We start from the raw sequence: 23,892 nt of genomic DNA, 5'->3' as shown, positions 1-23,892 counted from the left end.
CCACTGATGGCAGGGGAAAATAGAATTGGTAATTTGATAAGCTCATAAAAGTTATGCCAGAAGATTATGGGTATGTGTGGATGTCAGCAGTTGAGCGATTAAGCTGTTAAGTTAGTTGTTTCCTTTATTGTTATTTGATGTGGGGGTAACGGTTTAGGTGCTAAAGAAGCTTTTGTTGAAAATTTGTTTAACAGAAACCATAAAATTAGTTATAAAAGCGTGCTTAAAGATAAATATGACGTTTTATGAAAGTGTGAGTATTGAAAATTCTTTTTGAAGGACTAAAAAATATAGTGAAGAAAAGTTCGTATTGGAAGAGAATGTAGAGGACTATGATTTCAGAATTATTAGAAGATTCTGCTTTCGTGAAAAGAACCAGAATACAGGAAATATCAATTTAAAGTCTCTCTTAAAATGAACAATTGAACTCTTTAGAGACAAATATGCCGCTAACAATATTATAATCATAAATTATAAGGACTGTTCTTACTAAGAAGTGATCCATTGGGCGTTATAGAGCTCAAAATTTGTTGATTTAAGATTCCACTGTGAGCACAAATAGCAGGAAATATCAGTCTTCGGAAAGTTTTTGGATGATAAAGTGTCAAAGATGAAGGCTTAAGTTATAACACGGTCTCATTAAAAACAAGACAGAAGAAGCACAAACATACAGATGTGATGCCGCGCCAAAGATTATTTCAGCACATCCAGAAAGTGATGAATGAAATGATGAGTGAGTTGGAAAGTGGAATGTTTGGCTCGTTTGAATATAATCGCATTAATGACGGCTCAAATTCACACGCTGCTGATACCGTCAAACGGTTTCTGGCTACTCACATTGTAAAAATAGGAGAACATTAGTGTAGCAAACTACTAATCGCTCATTAAATTCAACATTGCTTTTGTTAATGTCAGTGAGTCCAAACGTCTGGTTGCCGCAAGCGTGAAATTGTTAATTTTTCCGAAAAAATTAGATAAATTGAGATAAAGCATGCCGTGAGTTAGTTTGATAAAGGCAAACATCAAAACAAAGGAAAAATAACTGACAAATTGTGTAACAGATGTTGGAGTGGCAAACATGATTTGACTCATTTACCTGAATAATTTGGTAAAATATTATAACTAAAAGCGGCAGTACAATGTAACTTTATCTGAAACATTTGGTAAGTTTTTTTTTCAAAATTGAGACAAATTTCGTCATAGAACACTTCAAATTAAATACCTAATAGAGCTCATTAAGGAATATTGGAAATATCTCGATAATAAATTGAGCTGCTTGCTTATAAAAATCCATCGTAGAACCTACGCTTGCATCAACCGGGATTATTCTACGAAGGAGATAAAGAAATTTAAGCTATGATAGAAATTTGGGGACTGAGGGAATGTCGGAGATTGCTTTGATTAACACTGCTGCACTTTGGTTTTGTGATCAAACCAAAAACAAGTCCCCAGCGGGACATAAATTACACCAAAATACATACATACATTCATGAACACATCGGCATACTCTGGAAATACAAGGAGACAGCGAAGCATTTTAAAAATAATCAACAAAAGTGAAATTTTAAAAAAAAAGATCTGGAGGAGAGCGGAGATTGAGAATGTAGAACATAAAGTATATCTATTTTTCCTTTCGCAAAATTTGCCCCACACAGCTAATTCTTTTCAGCGCTAAGTTCACTTTAGTGGAAATAAATGTATGACAAATAAATTTACCTCGCCCACAACCACCCACTCAAATAACTACTATAAATACATGTATTAACTTCTGCTTCATTGACCTAAACATATACTCTCCTAATTCTGTTTTTTTGCTACTTTGTTGATTTTTCTGTCTTGGGCGGACTCTTCTGTCATTAGTCTCTGAAGGTTTGCTCTTAGTGACTTTAATTTTAGGTTTTCATCTTAATTGCTTGACTCTGGGGCGAAGAACAACCAGAAAGTTAAGCAAAGCAAGAAACGTCAAGAGCCGAGGGATTTAAGAACAAAAGCGACAGAGTCGATGCACAAAGTGGGCCATATCAGAGGATTCTTTATGTTTTCGAGATTCGTAGTACCATAGTTTTTAATGAATAATATACAAATTTTTAATAATAACTGATATAGCTTTGTCGGTTAGTTACTGCATATGAAATTTCTTTTATAAAAACATATTTCGATTTTCTTAAGATTTTTTAACGTTTTACTAAAAAGCACTTAATACAACAGGCTTTTCATTTCATAATGTCGAGAAGCTTTCATTTCCACTTAACGTGATGAATTTGAAACAAAATTATAGTCAAGTACTAAGGCATTTAGTTGTATTATATATCGCTATATAAAAATTTAATAAAATGCCTTAATTTTTGCCGTCAAAAGATAGCTAACAATCATCAAAGTTTGTATGAAAACAATTAATTCGACTTCGTTGCTTAGCAAATGTAGCCAAAGAAGAAAGAAAACGGTATGAGTTCTCGTGAGCCCAACAAGGCTGCTTTGGATTACTCAACACCTTGGCATTGGCAGGCATCTCCGCTCTGTCGGCATTTGTAGACTAAAGTAATTTAATTTATTCGAAACTTGTGCGAAGCCAGCGAAATGCTTAACGTTGCTATGAAACACAAGGCTGGGCGTAACGAGATGTTGCCATCAACGGAGCAGAAAATTGCAGAGACGAAATATCGCGTCTCCGGCATTTAATAAAAAGTAAGAGATAGAAATGAGAATAATTGAAAATTATAATAAAACTTTTTAATTTAAAATTCACGTGGAAACCCTTTCGCCCAAATACTTTTTTCAAGGTTGAAAATATCCAAAGACGAATGATGTCCGGAACGGTTATCAACATCAATTGATGATCAACACGTTATTAAAATATAGGAATTGGTGCTTAAGATTTGACGATTAACAGTCAGAGATCTTACTGCCACTGCCACAGATCAGAGAAACCCATTTTGAAAAATCATTTGGGGCTAAGAAAAGTGAAAAAGCGATTGGTTCCAAAACTTTAACGCTTGTAAAACAATGATTTCCGTCTACCAGGATGCCATAAAACGTGCGCGAAGTTATTCGTGAAAAGAGGCCGGAATTATGGACCGACAACTTTTGGCTTTGCATCACGATAATGCACGGTCGCTTACAGCAATGATTTTTCGTGAGTTTTTCGCCAAATTTTCAATCAATATCGTGCCGCAAATACCATATTCGCCTGGCTTAGCTTAGTTTGACTTCTGGATATTCTGCAAACTCAACCGATGAACTAAGAATTTGAAAATTATGAACAAAGTCTTACTATTTTTTGCTCATACTAGTATATATAACTCATACACTAACCAACATGTTCGGCATATGTATACGAGAGTTGCGAATAGTATCGACCCGAGCCTATCTATTTTTTCCAATACTACATACCATTAACATCCCGCATACTAAAAATCTTTCCCTGGTTTTTATTAAGGTACCTCACACAAATAGACTGTTTCATAGAGATCACTAACATATTGAGCATATATGTATATGCGACATGAAGTCACCCGGCAATTCCAAGATCTCTAAGTTGGGTAAATTAGGGAAGCAATGACACGACTCAACCTACATTTTGTTTGACGCGTGCTTTATTTTAAAGCCGCAGTTAAAGACTTTTGTTACAAAATAATTTTATTTGCTTGAAATTAAGTAGTAATACAGCTTTATGTGAGCGATTTCTCGCTTTGTTGCAAAAATATTCGTTTGAAATCGAATTTTTACAAGAATGATTTCCATGTTGTTCAGTGTATTAAATTTTCCTTGTTTTATTCATATCTTTTAAAGTTGCACACATGTTTACAAAATAAATGTTTACAGCATAGTTGTATATGTCTTCTGTTCCAAAAATTATGCGATATATTGTGTTAACCCAAATCTTCTCAGTCGACTTGTCGCCAGGCGTCATCAGCGTGAGTTGTGAAGCTTAAGTGGGCTTGCTTGTTGTATGGGAAGATACAAAGGATGTACCTTCATTCTGTGACATCTTCCTTGCCAACTAACAGAAAAGGATAAAAAGTGGTTCTCTCCATTGGTGCAATGTATTTTTTGACATTAATGTTTTTTTTGCAATTTTGGTTTGTATAATCCTTCCTGATGGTTTGCTCCACTTCATATTGGTGTCTGCTTCCTGCTTCGCCGTTGCGTTTATTTTTGGGACAAAGGAATTGTATTGCTTTAGTCTTCGTGTTGTACCCGATTTTATTATTATTGCGGTTGTTTCATTTGGTTTTCTTTTATTTCAATGTTTGAATTTTGTTGTTTCTACCTTTCTGTATTATTTTAGGACATAAATGGTATGTTTCTTGCTTGAAATAACATTTTTATATGGAACGATTTTGTCAGTTTTAGTTTTTTTTGTGACTCTCTTTGTCAATAACTTTCGGTGCGATTCGCTTTGCTTGGGAATGCATTTGGTAGTTCTACGCCTTTTTTAGTTTTAATTTGCTTTACGAAAAAAAATTCATTTTGATGATTGATGTTAAGACTTGGCTTCTGCTTTTATCATATCAAGTAAAGAAGGAATGGGAATTCACGAATGGCGAACCCGATCAATGGGTTGCTTTTAAGACGAGTTTCTATTCCGAACAGTTTTTAATGAATAAGGATGCGAATTATGCAGCAGGCGCTATTCGCAGATGTCTTCTCTGAGCTAAACTTTCTTTTGTGTTTGCGTATATCATCATTGCGTCGCGCTGAATAAATAAAAATTCTTGTAAAATGACAAAAATGTGTTGCCAAATATTGATATTTTACCGCTGGTTGAATGTTTCATTTTGTTAATCAAAATTGTTGTTGTTGTTATCAGACAGTTGACAATTACACACACATACGTGTGAAAACATGCCAGAAAGAGTAAATGTAAGAGTGGCTTTTATTTTATTTCACAATGAACCAGACAACAATTTTAAATCCAGTTATCACTTTTAAGTTGTCTGCTACCTCCTCATCGACATATATGTACATATGGCTTTTCGAATTTATCTGTTCTGTCGGATGTTAATTCCATTTCTGAAGGTTTACAAATATTTTACCACTTGTTTCCATTCTGATTCCCCCTTCGCCGGTGTTGCAACTGCAGCGCCATCAATCTCCAGTTTTCCATTGACCTTTTAATTGACGGCCGCTCAGGCAAATCGAATTCTCGCTGCGGAACAGGCGGCTACAAAAGTTATTACGAAATGGAATGAAATGAAATTTCCAACAACTGCCCAGCTTAATTGCAGAGATGGTCAATTTCGGTATAAATGCCATGAGAGTTAAACCAAGCGGAGGGTAGACCAATTGTTAAATTGACCGATTTTGGTAAAAACGTGTAATGTTGATAAAATTGCAATTCCGAGTGAAAATGACAACCAGCAGTCAACCAATCTTCACTGGGAATAAGCAGAGAGTTGCACCATATTTACATATACATACATACTTTTGTCATTGTCCAGACAAAAATTCATTATTCAACAACGTCGCTGCTCAGCTCATCGACATTCTTTCACACATAAATATAAATATCAAAAGATTGTTGAACTTCAGAAGCTCTGAGCTCAGGAAATGGTCAAAGTCTATTAAATTCTTGCACAATGCATTTCTTTATATTATTTTTATAAATTTTGGACAGACATACTGTTTCTCAAAAATATTATCTTATAATCAAATTATAAGGAATAAAAATTTATTTTCCTTACGAATTTGCAAATGTCTTTACCAGTCATCGGCAATTTTTTTATTCCAATTTGTACCATTTTTTTAAGTTAAAACTGGTTTTATGTTCGCTATTCGCAGATGTCTTGCTCTGAGCTAATATTTTTGCGTATCAATATTATCTCAATTCAAAATTTTTATCTTGTGGGATATGTATATCAAATTTTACCGCCAATTACTGTAATATTTTCCTTAATCAAAATTGCCAAATGCAGATAGGTTCATTGTATGCACATACGCTGCCAAAAGTTAACATATAAATATTTATTTTATTTCACAATGAACCAGACAACAATTTTAAAACCAGTTATCATTTTTACCTTGTCTTCTACCTTCTCATCGACATTTTGGCTTTTCGAGTTTATCTGTTCTCTCGGGCGTCAATTCCACTGCTGAAGGCTATCAAATATTTTACCTCTCTGATTTCCCTCTTCGCCGGTGTTGCAACTGCAGCGCCATCAATCTGCAGTTTTCCATTGACATTTTAATTGACGGCCGCTGAGGCAAATCGAATTCTCGTGTGGAAAAAAAAAGTTATTTCAAACACAGTTAATTGCATGGTCAATTTCGGTATAAATGCTGAGAGTTAAACCAAGCGGATAACCAATTGTTAAATTGACCGATTTTTGGTAAAAACGTTAATGTTGATAAAATTCAACCAAGCAGAAAAAAAAGACAACCAGCAGTCAACCAATATTCACTGATAATAAGCAGAGAGTTGCGCCATATTTCATATATACATCCAGACAAAAATTCATTATTCAACAACTTCGCTGCTCAGCTCATCGATATTCTTTCATACATAAATATAAATATCAAAAGATTGTTGAGCTCAGGAAATGGTCTATTAAATTGTTGCACAAAGCATTTCTTTATATTATTTATACGAGTATAAATTTAGACAGACTGTTTAATACTGGTGTTAAAAAAATTTCAAAAATATTATCTTATAATCAAATTATAATATTCAAAAATTAATATTTTCCTTAGGCAATTTATTGCCAAATGCAATAGGTTCTTCAAACGCGGCGCCGTCTTCTTGCAACCTAACAGGTCAACACGCCAGACACTCATACTGTGATTTTTTTTTGTCTACGTGGGTGGAGGGAAGAGATAGTTGGCCAAAATTTGCTGGACTTTTATTATTTGTTGCAAGGCGGTGCGGGGAATTTCCGTGCTGTTCGTATATCTTACAGCTCACCTGTTTGGCTGGCGTGCCAAAACGGTTCAACGACCTATGGTCCTTACCAGGCGACATAGGTAGATTGCAGCAAATGCTAAAACATGCTGGAAAAGGTTTTTTGGTTCAAACCCTACATACAATATTATCTCAGCCAAAGTTTCGCATATTTGTCGGAGTATGTTACTCATACGCCATGGGCACGACTATGTGCTCCAGCAATTGTCCTTAGAAGCGTGCACATACGCTTGCGGTGCTGACTCTTGGTTGAGCTTAGCACGATTTACATTCAACTTTCTGTGGTTCATTTTATAGCATTTGGTGAGAGCAATGAAACTGAAAGTGAATATATTTCAAGAACAAAAAGAGAAGTGATTCTTTTAATCACCGCGAAGTAATGTTAAACTTTTCTTGCTTTTATATTATGTCGCGAATAAGTTAATATAATACTTAATAGAGATGTTCGAATTTTCTATAAATTTCATATCTTCTTCAAAAGTTAGTTATATTTAAAGTGAGGAAGCTAGTGAATAATTGAAGATTAAAGTAATATTGAAAATTACACCAAAAGCAAAGCGAAGTTTCAGCAAAATGGTTGACTGCACAAAGATCTTAAAGTTAAAGCTTAGAAGCAGAAAACATATATGCATAGACTTTTCCATATACACACAAGCTTATTTACCGGGAGTGTTAAAGCTGCTACAAACATGCCATAAAAAAGCCACAAAGATTTTCCAAAGACAACAACTCAAAAGGAAAACTCAAAAAAAAAACCCCAAGAAGAAACGTTATGTTGAAAGAGACAAGACAAGACGAAACTCTTCAAAGCACAAGTGGTTAAGTGGCCTAAGAAGTTCGCTCCTCTAGACAATGCAGATATATATATGTTTGTGAAGTAGCTGGTATTGCATAGAACACTCACTATGTGAGGGGGTAATTTGTGAGTTTGTAGCGGCAACATTGTTGTTTATTCAAGTGAAATTATTATAACTCTTATGCAAAAAACCTTCTTTAGCTCAGCCTCAAGTTAGTCATATTGTCGTTGTGTTGACAAATGCGGAAGTGCATCATAACTTTTATGAATAAAACATGCACCTGATCGCGGCAAGAAATAACTGATCATAATGCGAATAAATATTTTCTCCAACTGAATTCACCAAGTAAAATTCTGAAATTAATCTACAACTTTAGCTTTGTTGGTGTAGTAGTTTGGAGTGTAAATAAACATATGAGTATGTACATAGTTTGGAATATACTATAAGTGATTTTAAATGAAATTCACGAGAGAGAACTCCTTTAAATATGTATAATACTTTTTTCGAATTTTATGTAACGCAGACTCCATTCCGTTGGTTGTTGCCACGAGAGAGCGCTACATCACCTTTGCTTAATTATCCATCTGCTTGGCCGCTTAAGTGTCCATAGTTTAGCTAATTTTATTATCCGCCATAAAACCATGAACATATGTAAGTGAAACAGCAGCAGATATGCTTTTAATACTTTCAGCAATCGGCACATACCGGCAAGTGTAGTATTTACGTATGGGCTAAGAAAGCTATAAACTCATTGCAAGATCTACGTCTTTGGAGGGTAAAACTTAATATTAGCAGCTCACGTGAAAGTTTCGAAATTATGCATTTACCAACATACATATATAAATATGTTGGGAAACCTCCTTAACGTTTAATGTTCTCCTTTCCTCTTGATATTTATCTTTTAATTGTTCGTAGTTAGTTAAACATAACTTTAGTAGATGCACTCTTAAGCACCCTGTGCACAAATGAATGAGAAGAAAACAACACGGCCTCTGTTGTTGAGAGCAAATATCAATTTGGAAAAATCGGTATGTGCATGGGTTGTAAGGAGAATATATCTGAGTAGCCGTCGTTGAATTTAATTGTTTTCCTTTTACAGTTTAGACGAGTATACCATTAGGAGTTTTAAGGCTCCCATTAATTACACACATGTACAGAAAATTTGTGGTGTTTTGAAGTAAAATATAAATGGGATCTACCATATTTAAGAAAAGTTTTCTTGTATCGTTTATTCTGAAATAGAACTAATTTAGGGAGAACCATGTATACATATATTATTTTTCAGTTTGATGTCCATTTTAATAACGCTTTTTTTTATTAAAAACAGGCTCAAAACTTTGCAATACGTAAAAAAAAATTTATGTTATAAAAGTGAGCTTTATATTAATATTATGTAGGTGCCTTCTCAAATTTTCTGTTTTCATATAAATTGACATGGAAAAGTAAATCATTTTTTTATGGTGGATGTTTAAAAAGGTCCAAAATGTGTGTGAAAACGGTTCAAATTTATTGTGTTGGTTTTATTAAACTTTAGGAGTTATTAAACAATAACGACGCCAGCAAAAATAATTATGGTCTGCGTGGAAGCTTACAGTCGATAAAACACATGCATACACACATATTTTATTGGCGAAGCCAAAGTGTTTGATTGAGTTTATTGGACATTTACTGAAATTGTTTAGGAAGTTACACATGTAGAGAATATTTGAGGTATTTGGAAGTAAAATATAAAGGAGCTTACTATATTCCGAGAAAGCTTTTTTGCTCGTTTTAGTCATTAGCTAATAAAATATATAAACGCATTTTCTTCGCTTCTGAGAGTTTCTATCTCTTCTTAAAATTTATAATCTAATAGTAATACATTAAATTTGATACATATAATTTTAACTACAACAGACTTCGAATTTCGTGCATCAAACTCAAATAAAACTTTTATGTAATCAATTTTATATTAGGGCGAACCGCGGGCATGAAAATACTCTATCTTTCCTGAAACTGTCGACTCAATAGTGAATTAAATTGACCACTATCCTTGTCTATGTTCTCTTAAACTTTAATGCACATCAGTTCACTATCAACTAAGGTGCTTACCTCGAAATTACTAAGTGATACTCAATTCGACTCCTGTCTCAGTAGTTGAATTTGTTGCGTGGGTTATAACAACTTCAAGAAAAATGATTTTTTTTCCATGTTTTATATAATAACAGAAAATTTAAAACATATCAACTGCATAAAAATATCGGTCATATGGGAACATTTTTTTTTAGTAATTTGTTCGTCGGTGCTTTTCAAGTTGAAAAAAAAATTTGTCAAAACGCGACGCTTTAAATATATAAGTAATTATGAAATTTTAGGGATCCAATAAGTTTTCAGAAATTGGTGGTAAATTTTGTGAGTGGCTCTAAAGAATATACCATATATATATTTTACTTAACTATCGAAAATTGGTAAATTTGTTGAACAAAACGCCGATTTAATTTTTTTTGATATGAGATAATTTGTTCAAGATAAAACATCATTCAAAATTCAAATCCGCTGCTATTCACACGCTTCAAACTTGGCATAACTCGCTTTCGTTTGCTAAATAACAAACATTCGATTTAATTGTTTCACGTTACTTTCAATGCTGCAAATGCCATCGATTTTTATTGAGTGGTATATTTGGTCCGGTATTTGCCTGCAGGCACAACACTTGAAGACCCTGCTCGGCAAGACCGCGAGCAATGAACCAATACGGCACGAATATTGGAAATACCGAAATCATTGCCTCACGTTGAGCTTTTATTTTCTGTACACACATTATCAGCCATGTGTTCGTCACTTCTTCATCAAAAAATATACCTTGAAAGCTTGTGTAGTCAACAACATATATACACAATCATGTTTAGAATATTAGTTTAAAAATAACTCCCCTTTTGGTTGCCTTCCAATAACTCAGAGGTGAATGTACGAGAGGATTTAAGGCCTTATACATATGTTGACTTACATCGCACTGCACAGATAAAGTACTAAAACCGGATAACTGTTGATAATGGAATTGGTTTCTGAGACGAAAGCTTGCTTCGGCAATCCCACTGCTTAGCTGGGTTTTTGGGGTCCACACTAAGCCTTTGTTTATTCTGTTATTTGACAGCCATTACCTGAAGTCCATAAAATAAGAAGCGGATAAAACTGAAAATAACTTTGCTTCTCTGTCTTTGATAGAATATATATTTGGTTTCCATTCTAAATTCACTGGCAAAAGGTGAAGTTCCTTTCAAGATAAGATAAGGCTTTAATTACGTACAATGTTTGCTTCTCTATATAAGTAAATATGTATATAAAATGTAAAAACTTAAGTTCCCAGCTTCAAAAAGATTTTTACTCACTTTTTCGGAAACTGTAATTTCGTTCCTTATGGAGTTTGTTGTGTAAAGTAGAAAAAATGATTTTAGCTTGAATTTATAAGTTCTGATAATGTTGTTGATGTTGATTGTGTGTTGATGTTATATTGCTCTGTTAAAGTTTTTTATTGTTGATGCTTTCTGTCGTTATTAAACATAAAAAGCGTTGGTTGGAGTGAAAGTTCCGTGTGCCTTCAATACGCAACTCATATTTTGGCTTGCTTTATGATTAGATAAAAGTCCGAACAATGTAAATATTTAGGTTTAACATCCTTTTACAATATATTTGTTATTTGTTCCCAAAAGGTAAGTAGTTGCCTGCTTTTAAAACCGACAGGGAAAGTAAGAGGTAATAACAGAGAAAGCAGCATAAAAACCAGAAAGCGTTGTGTTTTACAAAGTTGGTGAAATTTTATTGAACTTTTTGCCAATAAACTAAGAAAGTTTAGTTTTTGAAAGCGATTGTGGTTTTTATTGTTAAAAGCTTTCACTGCTAACACATCTCTCTTCCCTTAAGTAAAAAATCTTTAAGCACAGACAGCTCAGTTACCTCTTGAGAACAAATAATAAATATGTTGTATTGTGTTGTTGTATCGAATGATAAATTCGTGTTCGCGTTTGGTGCTCATTTGATTCCAAAGTATGAGTATGCTTTGCTGTGTTGAGCTTCTCACCTCTTGAGGCGAATTTAAAGACCTCTTCGATTATCACCGCTAATTGGTAAAATTAAATATTTATAAACTAATTACCATCTAAAAAACAATATGTTAAGTATTTTGATTTGCTCAAAACTCCTTCCACCTATATATATTCTTAAACAAAATATCGTAGGATTTGTTATTAAACATTTGAAATTAAAAATTTGCATTTATTTAGGATGATATATAAGAACTTATAGTGCAATACAAATATTAAAAATGTTTAAGTCGGTTTTCTGTGCCCTGGTGGTTCATCGTCTGCTTCATTTAATTTAATTTAAATATAATATTTAACAAACTTTTGAAGTCAGTTGAATGATTAACATAGATTAGCGGTGATTTATACATGATGTGCAAGTGTCCTCATGGTTACATAAATTTATTTGTTAATATGGCTTAAGTACATATGCAGATATTGCTTATTCGGTTGATAAAGCCTACAATATTTTCTCAGCATCCAATTTTTTTTCCACACATCTGAGATACACAACTCTCGCCGAGAGGCCAGCAGAGTGAAGTCACCATTTATTATGCTTTGAAAAAAATGTAAGACATTTCAAAAAAGAAAACACAAAAATTAATGTTTTATCAATTGTAAAACAAGCGATTCCCTTCTGCCAGAAGCAATTTATCATCTTTGACTGGACACTTGAGTATGCGGATGAAATAAATATTGTTGCTGGAGTTTACGAGGCAATGTGGGAGTAGCCGAGCTGAATGCGATTAATTTTTTTTTGTTCTAAGTTATACCATAAATAATTTGACCTATCAAAGTAGACCATAAAAATTCGCTTAGTTTTGCCAGATGAATGAGTACGCGAAACCATTTTGCCTGTCAAGAAAATGTGCAGACACAGCCTTTTGAAGCAAGTCCTTCTGTTAAGAGCAAGATAAGAAATTATGCCACTTGTATGTCTACCATTAGTCTTAAATGTTGAAATGTCGCTGGGGGTTAATAGTTTATTTAATTTTTAGCTTGCTTAGCCATAACACCGTGGAGATATTGGGAGTTAGAGAACTTCCACAATTAAAAAATTAAGACACTGCGTTCTTCGTATTTATTTTTGTGGAATATTTTTGAGAAATTATCGTCTCTTTTTAAGCGTATAAAATTTGGTGCTCTTCATTTTTCCGTATTTGATAATAATATGAGGAAGCCCCAAAATATTATGAGATTTTTGTATACTAAAAAAAAAAGAGAGCCGTGCTGGATCACAACCTTCTTCTTTTTCAAGAAGATTTGTACTGCACTAATGAGTCCTCACGAATTGTGAAAACGTATAGAAAACATCTTATGTTCAAATTTATTTAGTATTTGCCATTTGTAACAAAACTTGAATTGAAATGAGCAAAAGTGAAAGAAGCCATAATCAAAATACTCATTTCTGCTATGCAAATGAGAGTAAAAACTAAAGAGCTGGTGCAAAATGCCAAACAAAAAAAAATGTGAAAACTATAAGCAATGCAGCAATGTTGCAAGTGTACGAAATGTATGCAAAATGCGATTTGCGGTGATTTATGTTCGCCTGAAGTTGTAATAAGGATCCCCGCCGTCTGCTAAACTGCAGTGCCCGTCCTTTCCGCTCAACTCCAACTATTTCTTTTACTCAGCAGGGCTAGTAACATTATAGAGTATTTAAGTGCAGAGGTTGTCCAAGAACAAAAAGTAAAAAGTTTATACTGAGTGAAGGACATAAACGTATCATATGACATTAATATGCGGGTTTGCTGGAGTTGATAGAGTTGCTCCATGGTGTTGTCACATAGGGTGAAAGATGTGATGTAAAACTAAAAACCTTGTGACTTCTTGCTTCCAGTTGATTTCCTTCTGCATGCGAAAGTAGCTACTAAGTAGTACTTTTTTTAAACTAAGTCAATTTCTATGCAATATATAGGCTGATACTTCCTCCCCACCCTGCTTTTCACAAACCCTTTTCTTTCTACTTTTGACGATTGCCTAATTTCACAACACACATGGATCTTTTCATTTCTTCTTATTTTCCTTATTTATGAAATTTGTCTATTTAAGTTTAGTATTTGAAGAAGCTCTTAAATATGAATGAACGAAAGCTCACAAAACTGACACAAATTAATAATTTATTATCTTCAAATATTGAGTTTCGAGAACAACGGTATTGAGGAAAGAGATTAAACTACTCTAATTAAATTTTAACAAGCAAGGAAGGGCTACACCGAACAAATTAATAATTTATTATCTTTTTCCGCTATCATCATTGGTTCCTAATGTTTATACTCGTATTATACAGAGAAGGCATCAAAAAAAAAAAAGATTTTAAACCGATTTTAGTTTTTTTGGTCCATAAGTGGGCGGCGCCAGAAAAAAAAGCCTGGATGCAGCTTCCTTCTGCCACTATTAGTCGGTTAACGCACTTTTAGTGATTTTCAACATAACCTTTGTATGGGAGGTGGGCGTTTATTATCCGATTTCTTCCATTTTTGAACTGTGTATGGAAATGCCTTTTAGAATTTGGTTGACATAGCTATAAGTTTCCATACAAAAAACTTAATTAAAAACAATTCTCCAAATTGCCCCTCCCTAATGCGATCCTTTGAACCAAATGTTACTTTAATACCTCTTAGTTATGACACTTTATAGGTTTTCGGTTTCCGCCATTTTGTGGGCGTGGCAGTAGGCCGATTTTGCCCATCTTCGAAAACCTTTTATGGAAACAAATACGATCAGCATCTGAGTAGTTCTCGATAAATATATAACTTGACTAACTTACGACTTCAAGAACCACAGTTTCGAGAAAAATCTTGCTAACCGGGCTTTAAAGACGACACACTTAGTTTAGCTAGCCTCAGGCGCACAAGTTCTCAATACTGTATCTCCGAAATTATTACTCGGATCAACTTGAAAATTTATGACAATATTTTGGAAGTGTTGTAAACTTTAATAAAACAAAAAAAAAAAATCGATTTTTTGAAATCCGTAAACCCCTTATTGCAGCTCACTTTGCCGATAATGAGACCGTTGTGGCTACCACGCCTATGCCACTCCAATGTAACGGGAAAGAAAATAATCCACCGAAATTGCAGAATTATTTCTAAATGCAACATAAGTGACAGCAAAGTGCACCAATTGTTGCATCAGAGACAATGCGAATTGTGGCACTGGAATAGTAAGTGCGACAATTGTCAGCAACAATAATAAAAAAGCCTCGGGAGAAGTGTTAAAGATACCCCGAAAAATGCAGATGCCACAAAAGTAGAGATATGCTACAAAAGGCGGCAAGTTGTGAGCTGTCAACAGTTACGCGTGCCTTAGAAGCAGTAGCATAGAAATCTGAAATAGCAAAAAGCACAAAAGTAGCATTGTCGATGGTTGCATCAATGTTACATAAGTATCAACACCTTATCCATCTTTCTCGGTTTACTTTTTTCTGAAATTTTATTATCGCCCCTTGTTGGTGGTTAATCTTAAGAAAACTACTTTTTTCTACACTTTTTTTCTTCTAGAATGAAATTAGGTTTAATTTAAATTTCAATTTAAGTTCGAAAGTTGTAACATCAGCAAGTATTAATGGTATTCAAAGTTGCAACATATATATATATACATATGTATGTACATATGTACAAGGTCTGTCGCAAAAGAAACAGGACTGTTAAAAAAAACAACAAAAAATTAATATTTTTCAAAAGTTATATTTTTTTTCAAAGTATTTTCCTTGTGCTTCGATACAGCGTTTAGCCCGGTCAATTACCATTTCAAATGAGTGTTTAAGGTCATTTTTCGGAATGCTCTTGAGAATATCGGTCGTCGCCTTTTGGATAGCTGAAATGTCCTGAAACCAGTGTCCTTTCATGGGCAAATGAAGTTTTCCAAATAGGTAAAAATCACAGGGCGCCAGATCAGGTTAGTAGGGTAAGTGATTAATGGTTAATATGGAGTTTTTGGTCAAAAAATTGTGGTCGAGCACGACGAATGCGTGACAAAAGACGCATCATAACACCAAGCCAAAAACACAGCATTAATCGTTTGGCCAGGTGGAACGAGCTGTAGGTGTACAATACCCTCGGAATCGTAAAACAAATCAGCATTGTCTTTATTTTTGACTTCTGAAGACGACCGACTTCTGATCGTCACAGAGAACCTCAAGACCTTCTTGGAATCGCTTAAACCACTCATGCACATTACTACGCGATAGGCACTGATAACCATACACTTTTTTCATCATTTGAAATGTTTCAGTAAACGTTTTCCCAAGTTTAAAACAAAATTTAATATTTGATCTTTGTTCAAAATGCATTTTACTACCGATGACCAAAAGCTGCTGCCACTTTTTGATCGATGACATCGATTGCAGTTATCCAATTGTCTTAAAATTTTTACGAAATGTCAACAAGAGATCGAATTTTTTATTTCACAGAAACAGTTATATTTAAAAAGTTCTGTTTCTTTTGCGACAGACCTTGTATGTGTGGTGTGTCTGTTCGCTGGGACTTCATTTTATGTTGCATGATTTTTGGGTTCATTTCACTTTTTCTCTTTAGTGACGATGAAAATCTTATTGTTGCTAAATATATTTTTAAATTCTGTTGAGCAATTTTGTGCAATGACCTTTTTCCAATTGAGTGCGTAAAGCAAACAAATTTACCAGGTTGAAAGCCGAACTCTGTGACTGACAGCCCGACCTGTGAAGCAGAATTTGATGAGCCTGACGCCCTGTGATAATTTTGTTGTGGTTGTAAGAGCTGATGGTCCACAAATTTTGCTGACGCTTGACTTTCGTACACTTGGTTTGCAAAACTACCCCGCAATAAGGGCAACAATGATATTAAGTAGCATTTGAGGAATACTTAAGGGATATCAAAACTTGAGTAACTTCAACTGCCTTGAAAAAGGTTGATTTTGAGAAAAAACTGCTGATTGTTTCGAGTCTGGCCAATTAAGCTGGAATGTGTTTTTTACCTACTTTCAAAAGAAAGTATGTCGGCTTATTGTGTCTTCTTTTTGACAGATCGATGAAATCTATATTGGACTAATTGTAAAGGCTCTTGTACGAATCCTTGTGTTTTAAAGTGCCTTCATCAAAAAGAGAATACCAAAAACTCAGCCAGTAAGAATTGCTTGCTTGCCTGCACCAAATCCAACACATAAATATGGAGTGCACATTGTCATAAATTGTAATACCCACGTAGCAAAACTATTCTGCTTTACATTGAGTCCATGAAAAACCATATCCCTTATAAATATAAATATTTCCGTATTAATGTTGCTCGATCACATAAGAATCCATATAAAATGAACGAAAGAACACACAACCTCAGCACTTTCCCCAAATATATTGGAAAATGTCAAGGACGTAAGAAAGTATTTGTTTTAGGCAAAAATATCTAAACATCTACTGAGCGGAGGCGGGGTTTAACGAGGCGATTCGATGTGCTCAGGCGACTTGTCCCAAGTGGATGGGAAGTGCATTGAGACGCAGCAGTACTGTCGCTGACTTACATTTCGAGATTGGATTTCTGATGGAGGCACTGGGGCTCTGGGCCTCTCGGCATCTTGTGCGAAGATGCACGCTAAATTGTTACAGTGCATTTGTACATCTGTGTGCGTTTCGATGAACTTGCGTCTTAGTGGTTCATTTGCATTTCCATTAGCTTGGCTTGATTTCTTTTTTCATTTAAAAATTTTCCTCTTTTTTTTGTACTGTGGTTGACTGCCGCAATGCCATGCAACAACAAACTCTACGCATGTAATCGTACATCAAACATGAATTCACGCGAATGCAATTTGTCGCGACATGGGGGACACACAGTTTTGGGGCTGCCAAATAAAAGAACCGTATGTAAATGTCAATGCTCATTTCTGTGAGTGTGTGTGGGAAAAGGGAGTTTTTATTTTCAAGTCACTGCCAATGATGTTTTCATGTTCATGTCGTTGATTTATTTTTTCCGCTGTTCTAATTGCCATCGCTGTGCTTGTTTTTGTTGCAGTTGTATGCCAATGCTCATAGGCTGTTTGTGGCCTCAATGCAGAGGATGTGTTGTAGTTTGTTGTTTTCACCTCTCATCCATTTGCAATGACATTTTTGTCCTACTGCGGCAAAAAGTAAGTACTTTTGTCTATCCTTGTTGTTGTTTTTCTTTTTGTTTCATTGCACTGGGGTCTCGGTTTCTTCGAACTATTTCATTTTTGAACTTAAACTGCTAGTTTCACATTTACAGAAATATATTAGAAGAACTTAATATTTTGATTGGGTTACTGAATTGAAATTTAACATCTATATCGTCGCGACTAAAACTATTAATCAATCACTTACATAACATGTGACCAGCAGCGGGCAAAAAACCGAACGTGTTAACTTTATAGAGTTGAGGAATGGTTTTCCACAAGAAAGAGCTTAAGAAATAAAGAGCTAAAATGCTGTGCAATAGTCTTTTACGTCAGTGTTCTCTATTATTCATACTCTAATATTCACAAAGTTTGAATATAAAACATACCAACCTGTTTTACAGAACCTTAATTATTTATTTAAAATCTAAATTCGTTATGTTAAAAAATTCTTTATTGTAAGAGGAGAGAAGAGCGATCAATCATTGTTTTACCCTTGTCACCTTTACACACCGAAAATAGTAATTCTTGAAAAGGCGAAATTTTCCAAAGGAAATGAATCGAATTAATGCTGTTTCAGCCAGTATTTCCATGCGTTGGGTGGAATTGTAAATTTCTACACTTAAAAGCTCATTTATTTGCATGCGCATCATTAATGTCGTGCTTTGATAATCCTCTCGCGTGCGAACCACAGAAATCTACCGTTAATTAACTCGAACCACTGCTCTGTTTGCTTTGTGGGAATAATGGCATGAGCGAAGTGCCTATGTCGAACTGCGACCATTTTAATGAGATTATTCCATCGGCATCCCAAAAGCGTCACTTTTGCGTGATTTTTAAATATTTATATGCTGTTATACGCATTCGTACCTTTTTTAAAATTTCGTATATTTGTGGCATTAAAATAATTCTAACTTTCATACATACCTACTTTTGGCATGTGCTTGTGGCCCTAAGTGCGAAAATTGTAAAATTGTATACTTATTGAAATAAAAGGTTTGATACATTGAAATAAAGGTTAAAAGGTGAAAATGCTATATGTTAAACTGCGGTGACTGAGATATAGAAGAAAATTTTAAAACTCACGGCTATAAATAAAGGAAAATACTGTGATCAAACTGAAATTAAGAACTCGAGAATGGCGTGAAAAAGCTTGGCTTAAAAAATTGAAATAAACCGGATATGACCGAGATATCTCGAGGTCACAAATGCCATTGCCAAAAACTCAAAATATAAGATTATTATCTTGATAAGAGATGATGTTCTTTCCGGACTGTCAAAATTACAGAATTATTAATAAATGTTTTTGTTGTTCGCCAGCTCACCTTTGTATATTAGTATATGCACTTATGCATTTTTACACTTGAACCAGTAAAAAGATCACGGTGTTTAAGGAATACAGTTAACTGTAATTGATTTTATTAATTTTATTTTTTTTTTTTTGGGATTTTTCAAACTCTAGCTTTCGTTAGCGATTTTAGTAGAAAAAATAAGAATTTTCAATATAATTTTATATAAACAGACCGGGTGCGTTTCGAACGAACTAACGAGCATGTTCATTTTCTGACGATGAGAGAGCCGTTTGATCACTTCATCTCTTCCTTTTATTCCTTTTTTCCAAACATCCAGGTTGAGTTTTGTGGTGTCATCTTGGTGGGTGTGTTTGTGTGGGTGTTTATATACGGTGTTAAGTAATGATATGGTGAGTGTGGTGAAGTTGCGTGTCAGTGTTGTGAGTTGGAGTTGATGTGGTGTGTTAGGGGAGTGTGTGTTAAGATTGGGAGATGAGCCCCATTCTGCCACTTAAAAAGATTACAATATAAAATGTATATAGTTCTTTAGAGAAGAACATCATAATTTTAAATAATTATTTTTACAGAGAATAAAGTATTTGAAATATTAGGAAAACATTTCAAAGCTTTTATTTATTTTATCTTAGTGTGCTTGTTTTATCTTCGCACTGCAATGTTTGTATTTAAACTATGAGTCTTTGCGTCGTGCACTGTACATAAATATAATGTGAATTGCTTTTGTAATTTTTCTTGAAACAATTTCCAAAGCTGTATGTACCAAATACTGGAGAAAGGACGAAATTCTGTAAAAATTAAAAATTAATATCGATTTTTTTGCTTTTAATCAAAACAAGAATCGAAACTAAAAAGCAATACAAGTGGAGTGAATATCTAGTAAAAATTTCTTAACATTTTGTCATTGCTTAAAAGTTAGATATAGAAAAAAAAAGATTTTTCGCACAAATTTAAAAATCTCCCACTTCACTTTCTTAACACTCCTGGTGCCATATAATTACAGTTGCTAATGCCACACGCTCAATATTCAAAGCAGGCTTCTTACCTCACAACGTTAATTATTTTTATTTTGTATTTTTTAACTTTTATAAATGTTTATCCGTCTTCCAGTCACGAAAAATTTATGAGCGTATAGGAAGCAAAGTAATTCTAAGCAGTAGGAGGCTTGGGCACTGGAAATAATTTGAAAACTTTACGATAACGTTCAAACGGGTGGGTATGGGTGAACTCAGTGAGAGGTTGTGAACATTGTCGTAAATTTTGCTCTTGTGGAGTGTCATTAATATTGTTATTTTATGGCTCGCTGTTTGTTACTCCTTCAACTTTTATTGTTTTTTGTTTTAGTAAGCACCGCTTAACAGATTCATATGAACTCAACGTATTGCCATTATTAAAATGACCGTCATATTGAAATTAGAAATTTAACAAAATAATTTATCTATTATACTTTGAAACTTTGTGTGTAACTTTTAATATGTATTTATTATTTAATATAAATATTGCAGGCTCAATGAGTCATGTCACATTAAATGAATACGAAAAGAGAAAAGTATTTATGTACAAATCAGTGCCCATACTCAAACTCATACTTTCATATACTTACACACATACACACACAATACAAGAAATAAATTAATGATTGTACCGTTAACTCCCATTCGCATTGTTTCATTTATTAAAATACCACATCGCGGAAAGCACAATGGCGAAGCTTCTCACGGAGCTTTGGGCGCAATCGATCTGAAAATAACTGTTAATGCCACATGAGGTAAGTAATTGATTTTGCCTTTATTACGATTCTTTCCATTTCATTAACATTGATATTTTATTTGCTCTTAAAGGCAAAATGCGAAAACAACTGCAGGCTAGGATTCTCAAAATATCATTTTATTCACATATGGAACTGAGATTTCCCTCTCGGCCCATTCATGAAGATATATATACGGCACTCGCTCACACAAAATATATCACTATCGAATTAGACATTCACCAAACGTTTTGTTGCCTTTCACTTGTTAAGCATTTGGCAATTTTTGGTCGGTCAAGTGGAAGAAAACAAAAACAAATGACCATTTGCATACAAATATGACCACATAAGTATTAATAATAAGTTGCCTCGGGCTGAGCACGTTGTTGAGATTTGATTGCATCAAATATTTACGTAATTTGAATAACCCTTGGTCAGTTATCGGGCAACCATAAACTATTATACTAAATTAATGGTTTTGGATGCAAGAGTTCTCATTCAGCGTTACTATAAATGCATTCTGTGTAATAATCAAGCGTTTAGATAAGTTGAAAATAATAAAAAAGGATGTTAAAAACCAGAAAAAAACGTTAACTTTGGCTGCACCGAAGCTAAATACCCTTCGCAGGTGCATTTCTGTTAGTAACTATGTGTTCAGTTTGTATGGCAGCTATATGCTAAAGTAATCCGATCTGAACAATTTCTTCCGAAATTACATTGTTGACATATAAATAGAAAATAATCTGTACCAAATTTCGTGAAGATATCTTGTCAAATGTGAAAGTTTTCCTTACAAGAACTTGATTCCGATCGTTCAGTTTGTATAGCAGCTATATGTTATAGTGGGCCGATATCGGCAGTTCCGACAAATGAGCAGCTTCTTGAAGAGAAAATGACGTTTGCAAAATTTGAAAACGATATCTTAAAAACTCTAGTCCTTCAGTATATTCGTATTAATATACCCTGAACCCTGAAAGAACTTAAAGAATTCTTTGACTTATTCTTTAACAAACTTTCGTTAATGTGGTATATATGTACATTGTTGATTGTACTATATTTCACTCATGATTCGATTGGGAGTAAGTAATTTTAAATTCCACTAACATCGGAAGTCCATTTTGCCTAACAAGCAAGTTGCCACCTTGGCGTATGAGTAACTTCTTGAGACATATCAGAGAAAGACTTACACAGTTTTGAATAATACTACTAACACAATAGAGACACGTCCATCAAAAGTGAGGAGAGGAAAGCATTTCGTCAAAAGCCAAAAATGAAAAGGAAAGCCAAAAAAGAATGCAATACAGTGTTACGAATATTCCGGTAGCATTAGTCCCCGCGGGGGCGGTAAATCAGAAGCGGAAAGGAAAGCATTCAAAAGCTACAATGCACATTGTTCCCACTTTCATGACCACAAGTCCGATTGTAATGTAAAATTGCAAACAAAATACAACGGTAAAACGCAAAATGTAGAATCTAACGAAGGACCAAAAATAATAGTCAAGAAATAGAATCACTAAAGTGCCTCACTTGCCTCAAGTTTGTTCCTACAACAAAATAAAATGTAAGCATATTTAAATATTAAATAAGCGCAAAATAATTTAGTACGAGTACTAATGACTTGGTACATACATTTTGAAATTTAGGGAGACGGCGATTTCGTTGTTCTTCCAGAGTCATGTTTCGGATCGCAGACGCAGATTGGACGACGGAAACCGTGAGCTCAGCTGCGGAAATACGAGCGGTTGTTAAGGGGCGAGCCTGGGCGTTAAATTAAAATATATACGCCCGCAGGGTTTGGAATTTTTTCTCTAGAAGAATCGCGATAGAACTCGAAAAACTAAAAACCGCATTAACACAATTTTGTTTTTTATTTGTTCAGCAAAAAGGTATGTCAGAGCGCGATCAAGATTTTCACTCGCTCTCACACTGGTGCTATTTTGGTTCGATTTTTTACCGCCACCACTTATCGTTTATTATCCTTTAACCACCTTTTACTAGTCACCAGCCTCGGCGTTTTATTTATATTTTATCGCATGCAACCAACTCACAGCTGGCAAGCATTTGTTTTCCTACTCAAGCGTGCTATTTTTTTTCTTTACCATTCTGTTATAAATAATAATGGTTTTCTAAGATTTATTGGTTTCTCAGACTGTTTAAATTTTTAACTTATATCAATATGAAAATCCCGAGTAAAAAGCCAAAGCAGAAGAACAGCGGAAAGGGTCAAGCAATCAAATTATTGAAATCACCACAGACCAATGGGAAACGTCTGACGAAGAAGCCTGAAAATCACATCTCACAATTCACACAGAATTTCAATATTAAAAAAATGGGAATTTTAGTTTGAACACACTTCATGCGCCACCAGAACACCTCTCAAACGCACAACACTTGGCAGCGCAAATATACCGTCTCGTTCAAGTCCACGTTCTAAACTAAATTCAATCTCTGTTGCGACTGAGATAGAAAGCCGAAGGCTAGCAGAGTAGCCGAGTGGTAAGTTGTGGCGGAAGGCGCAGATGCGAATATGGCGGAAGCGGAGGCTGTGTGTGCAGGCAGTGTTGCTGATATTTCTGGCTTGTTGGTGCTAGTGCTGCGATTGCTGCATCCTTGAGCACATCATTGGTGTCAACGTTGTCTCTCAGGCTGCCAGCGACGCTACTGCGGTGATATTTGCCGGCGCTGTTGGCATCGGGGTTTTCTGTTTGCACTTTGCCTTAATTTTAATTTCGCTGCTGTTAAAATTAACATCTGTGGTTTACAGGGCATATAATCTGTTATCTTGTCAACAGACATATCGCATACTTTTAGACAGCCAAAGCTCGTACCTCTCAAATAGAAATACATTCTCTATTGTGAGAGTGGCTTATGTTAAGACAATATTAAATAAAACAGTATATAAAGAAAGAGAGATGACTACAGTGAAAGCCTGAAGTGAGAACCGAATGTTATGTTCATGGTCTTATATCTCATTTTCTCGTTT

The 23,892-nt window shown here is 34.5% G+C and overlaps 1 protein-coding gene and 1 long non-coding RNA gene across 7 annotated transcripts in view; one reads left to right on the top strand and one right to left on the bottom strand.

The window, feature by feature from the left end:
* The window catches only part of LOC126759125 (neuronal acetylcholine receptor subunit alpha-7-like), a 151,122-nt gene extending 127,763 nt beyond the window's left edge, over positions 1-23,359 (bottom strand). For 3 of the 6 annotated variants that reach the window (XR_007666953.1, XR_007666952.1, XM_050473748.1), the window contains exon 1: positions 22,539-23,359. Coding sequence is in view for 1 of the 6 variants with exons in the window: in XM_050473748.1 (XP_050329705.1) it covers positions 22,539-22,586 (48 nt within the window). In the remaining 5 variants the exon portion in view is untranslated. Of the gene's footprint in view, positions 1-10,681; positions 10,697-22,538 lie in introns of those variants that run through there. The other 3 variants (XR_007666946.1, XR_007666948.1, XR_007666951.1) reach the window with 3 other exon arrangements.
* Positions 1-23,892, top strand: part of LOC126759127 (uncharacterized) — a 167,153-nt gene that overhangs the window by 80,082 nt on the left and 63,179 nt on the right. The window lies entirely within an intron of this gene.

The sequence above is a fragment of the Bactrocera neohumeralis genome, chromosome 5 (assembly GCF_024586455.1).
Source record: "Bactrocera neohumeralis isolate Rockhampton chromosome 5, APGP_CSIRO_Bneo_wtdbg2-racon-allhic-juicebox.fasta_v2, whole genome shotgun sequence".
NCBI lineage: Eukaryota > Metazoa > Arthropoda > Insecta > Diptera > Tephritidae > Bactrocera > Bactrocera neohumeralis.
Note: the sequence above shows the minus strand (reverse complement) of the source record. Positions and strands in the feature narration are given on the sequence as shown.